This window comes from Rhagoletis pomonella, unplaced genomic scaffold, assembly GCF_013731165.1.
Source record: "Rhagoletis pomonella isolate Grant_MI unplaced genomic scaffold, Rhpom_1.0 Rhpom_scaffold_00006, whole genome shotgun sequence".
Classification (NCBI taxonomy): domain Eukaryota; kingdom Metazoa; phylum Arthropoda; class Insecta; order Diptera; family Tephritidae; genus Rhagoletis; species Rhagoletis pomonella.
The window spans coordinates 37779755-37784302 of record NW_023458560.1 but is presented as its reverse complement, the minus strand read 5'-3'; the positions used below and the strand labels follow the sequence as shown (position 1 = coordinate 37784302).

Sequence of the window (4548 nt, the reverse complement as noted above, 5' to 3'; positions counted from 1 at the left end):
GAATATTATAAATTTTTGGATAATGGGCGTGACGCCGCCCACTTAGGACTACAAATGTGTATCTCGGTAACTGATTTATCAATTTCTACCAAACTCGGTGCACTTAATAACCTTGCTACGGAAAAGCAATTTGTGGAAAATTATTCAAATCAGACTAAAATTACACCCGCTTCCCGTATAACTCCTAACAATAAATAAGACTGCTATAGACTTTTAGGAATTGGGCGTAGCACCGCCCACTTTATAACTACAAAGGTGTACCTCGGTAGCCACTTGATCGATTTGTACCTAACTAGGTTCTATTATATCATTCAGTCTAACTCTGCATATTATCGGAAACGTTTGAAATCGGGTAAACATCCCTACTTATTATGCAAAGGTAGTTCAGGGAAAGTTGAAACGACGATATTTGATACCTGCGCCGGGTATATAAAGGTCGGTTTCGCTCGAACTTATACTTCTTTACTTGTTTTCTTTTTAAATTAATAAAATCTACAAATAAGAATAAAATTAAAGTCAAAAAGGAGAGTTAAATTTAATAAAAAAATTATATTAAAAAAATAAAAACAAAATAAGTTTCTAAAAATTAAATGATATTAAAAAATATTATTATCGTTTTAAAGCAATAAAAATAAAAATAAAATAAAATTTTAAACAAGATAAAATACATTAAATAAGTCTATAAATAATAAATAAATGAAATTGAAACCAATAACATCTAAAAATTACAACAAAAAAAATAAAATAAATAAAAATAAAATAAAAAGCACTTTTCACCATGACAGTTCTCAAGAGAGCTTTTATTTGTATGACTTTCGTGCCAGAATAAACAAAATCTTTCAAACTGTCTCTCCTACTGTCTCCCAATTGTCTTGCAAAAGACTTGCAGCTATCTGTATTTTCAGAATAACCTCGATATAACGGAATAAGGATAATTTGGGAAAATTCATTATATTGTAGTTTATAGTAATTTTACATTACACAACAAAAGCAAACAATGGCAGTGGAGTTTCAATCATTCCCACGACAATCGGGTCTACGTAACCGGAACGACCCAGATTTATATTTGGCCAAGGACTGTCACTTCAGCAACACTCCTCAAAAACTCTTTGGGGAATTTGTATGCTGCTACAACAATAACAACAACACCACAACAACAACAACAGTGGAGTTTCAACTCTAAATATTAAACAAACATTTGATAATGAGAGTAGCTTTTTTTCCTAAAATTCAGCTGTTGCATCGAAGTTTCACTGTAAGTATGAAAAAATCGGTTTCTGTTTTGCTGCCTGCTGGTGATTTGAATAAATACATTTTAAAGTTCAAATTGCCACCTCCGAGCGAATAATAAACTAAAAATTGGTTCCTCACACATGTTGTCATTGTGGAGTTACCACTGGGATGGGCCTCGTTGCTCAAAAACTTTTTGGAGAATTTTCAAGCTTACGCCATCTGCTTTCAGAATAAGCAGTGGAACACCATGCTGCGTAGTCTAGGAATGCTGCTGGGAAGGCAGAGAGGGTTGTCCCCAAGCCTACAGGCAAGCGACTTTAGAAGACGGGTTGGGATCAGCAAATCGGATCTTACCATAGTAACGCTTCCGATGATAACGACAGACCCCTCAAGTAATGGAGACCAAAAAGAAGATAACCCGATTTCAGAAGACTAGCAACGGCTGCAGCATGTTAGAAATGAGCATCAGGGGGTCCACCGAAACCAGTGAAGTTTTGAAATGGGTCTACGAAAAAAATAAGTTTGGGAACCTCTACTGTAGACCAAGATACCCTGCCGTTTCGACGGGGTCGGATCAAAGTGGTGTTCGTTTCCTGTCAGTACAGCGGCGAGTCCAGTTATTGTTAAAGCATACAAACACCCCAAAGAGTTTTTGGGGAATGATGCTGGAGTGGAACTTCTTGACCAGATATGAATGTGGGTCGGCCCGGGTACGTAGACCCAACTTTCGTGGGCGGCGAATCCAGTTGATGTCATCCTTTAGTTCATGAAGATGCCCTATGGCGCGCCCAGGCGCAGGCTATTCTTCCAACAAGTGCATGTTCGGTTGCTCTCGTCGTTAGCAAGGCCATCAACTGCTAACTCAGCATTACTCAGACCACCTCAGAAGGCATCCCCGTCTAAAGTAACACCGAGATATTTTGGGTTCTTAATTGTCGGAATAAGTACCCGATTATCGTGCATTCCCAGCGGAGGCGTCAGCTATCTTTTTTGCTCAGTAGGAAAAAATGGTTGCTGAGACTCGCGCGGGGTCAGAATCCGTAAATGAGATCAAAGAAACTCCCCCTTTGGAGACTAGGTATAAAACAAATTAAAGTAAAACACATATATACATAAAATAAAATAAGGAAAATTAAGTACATAAATTTTATCAAAATGATACTCAATATAAATTAAGTGCGAGATTCGATTAATTCCTTTTTACGTGGCCATTCAATTAACTCGTTTCTGCTTTAAGTACGTTTTTATTTATTTAATATTTTTTATTATTATCGTATGCTTTTATACAATACTATAATTATAGTGTAAATTATATTGGTTGTAGTCCCCTGGAATTCATTTTAAATTGTTTAGTATAAGCTAAGTATGTATATAGAGATAAATATGCTATTAACTTAATTATGCGATATAACGAGCCAAGAGACAATGAAAAAGAATAGAAATATCGGATATACGGCAAGTGGTTTACGATTTGGCGTTTGACTTTCGCCAAGGAATATAAAAGATGCTACAAAAGACAACAGTTTCTCAAATAATTAAAAACAAAAAAAAATACTGCATTTCTTCACTTACCATATGTAGCCCATATAAATCCCAATGTAGTAGTTAACAGACGCAAGAAGAAAGCCAATTTTGTTTGAGTTGCAAGCAAAATAACACGACACACCAGCAATGCTATCGCCACTGGCGTAAGGCAATAGCCCAGCACGCAGACAGATTGGAAGAAGGAGCTAAAGATTGAAAGGCGAATGGGTGCAGGTAATGAATAATAATGTCATTAGTCTAGTAAATATTATTTGGGTACAAACATCTTGCCACCAAGTAACTTTGAATTAAGTGTAACTATGGCTGCGCCTATCCATACGATAACAAAAACTTGTGCAAATTCTGGACCACCGTCGTACATGCTGTCTGCGGAACCTTGCAGTATGGTTGCCATAAATGTGCAGAGCACTAGTGGTCCCCAGAGATCCCCTGCAAAGGAAATAAGTTATTGTTTATGCGTTTTATTAACTAAATTAACTGCTCACAATCACGTAGCAGACTCGATTTTTCTTTTGGATAGAGCACATGATAGAATTTTATGCCAACAGCGCGTACATCGCGTAGCTGCAAGGGATATAGTTGCAAGAATATGAGTCATTTTGAACGAATGTGTGATTGGGCTTTCGGCCAAATAACTTACGAATGTCTCCTTGATAGGCTCATCGAGTGTATTGAAATCTGGTGCGCCAATTTGTGTGGTATTTTTACGTGCGCCTGGTATGGACATATCGCCTTCCAGTTTGGACGACGAAATGCTGTCTTCGAACATCTAAGTGGGGTAAGATTAAACCTTAATAGTGGCACATACGTAGTAGTAAGTTGATGTTATGGAGTACTTACATCCAACTTGGTATCCATTGCTGTGTGCGGCTTGTTTTCACGTTTGTATACTTAACTATGTATGAACTGAACGGATTTACTATAGCTCTATAATATTTATTTCGTATTTATCGTCACACTATTTTTTTTTTATTGACTCAAATCTTCTTCGACATGGCAAATTCTTTTTATTTACACGAATTAAATTTTGATAATAAAGAAACGTCAGCAGCAATGATAAAACAGCTGATTTGCTACAGGCTGGCAGTGATGTCAAATCGGGTAAAAACTCAACATGGAGAAATCCCCTATGTGGAGAAATGGATTATTTGCTACACAAACCCTTGTAGTGCACCCTGTGTTTCTATTAAAAAATCCGTTAAAACGTGAATAATTAGAAAACAAGCTTTTATAAAAAACTTAAAGTGTACTTCAAGGATAGCATGTATGTATGTGGAATAAAAGTATTTGAACTTTTCTTTAGATTTAGCCTTCTAAAGGAAAATGGTTCCCGCTATAATAATCAGGGCTATCACAGAATACATCGTGGTCAGATATTTCGTGAAATGCACGAAAATGCTATCATTGAATTCGAGTAGCTACGGACGAACGCCGTGCTTTGAATACGCACGTTTGTAGCGTAGCAATTCGGATTCAGTGATCGGTGTAGGTTTAACGAAAAATCGTACCACGATGAATTCTGTGATAGCCACGCCTACTCACAAAAGAATTGAAAAATTCAATACATACATTTTTGTTCTGTATTTTTTTCTGTACCACTTCCACTACCATTACTATAACCAATCCTTCCACCATTACCATTAGCATCACCATCATCATTAAATTTACCATTGCCATTGTAATTATTATTACAACTACCATGATCATTAGTAATACTATCACCAGTAGGATTACAGTTGCCCGTACTATTACTATCACCATTAACATTAT

General features: G+C 36.6%; 1 protein-coding gene across 1 annotated transcript; it reads right to left on the bottom strand.

The window, feature by feature from the left end:
* Window positions 1–2443: 2443 nt before the first annotated feature.
* LOC118740710 (protein YIPF6) lies at window positions 2444–3835 on the bottom strand. The gene is made up of 6 exons (XM_036472358.1): window positions 3619–3835; window positions 3419–3547; window positions 3264–3342; window positions 3042–3207; window positions 2806–2963; window positions 2444–2740 (listed from the first exon to the last, which is right to left on the bottom strand). The coding sequence occupies exons 1-6, from the start codon at window positions 3634–3636 to the stop codon at window positions 2628–2630; spliced, it is 663 nt and encodes a 220-aa protein (XP_036328251.1). The 5' UTR covers window positions 3637–3835; the 3' UTR covers window positions 2444–2627.
* Window positions 3836–4548: the final 713 nt, after the last annotated feature.

Bases quoted from the DNA above. Each gene is read 5' to 3' on its own strand.
- LOC118740710 (XM_036472358.1), bottom strand. The intron at 3,343-3,418 runs GTAAGTTATTTG...TATCCCTTGCAG, and splicing joins AGCCTATCAAGGAGACATTC to CTACGCGATGTACGCGCTGT. The intron at 2,964-3,041 runs GTTTGTACCCAA...TTCAATCTTTAG, and splicing joins AAGTTACTTGGTGGCAAGAT to CTCCTTCTTCCAATCTGTCT.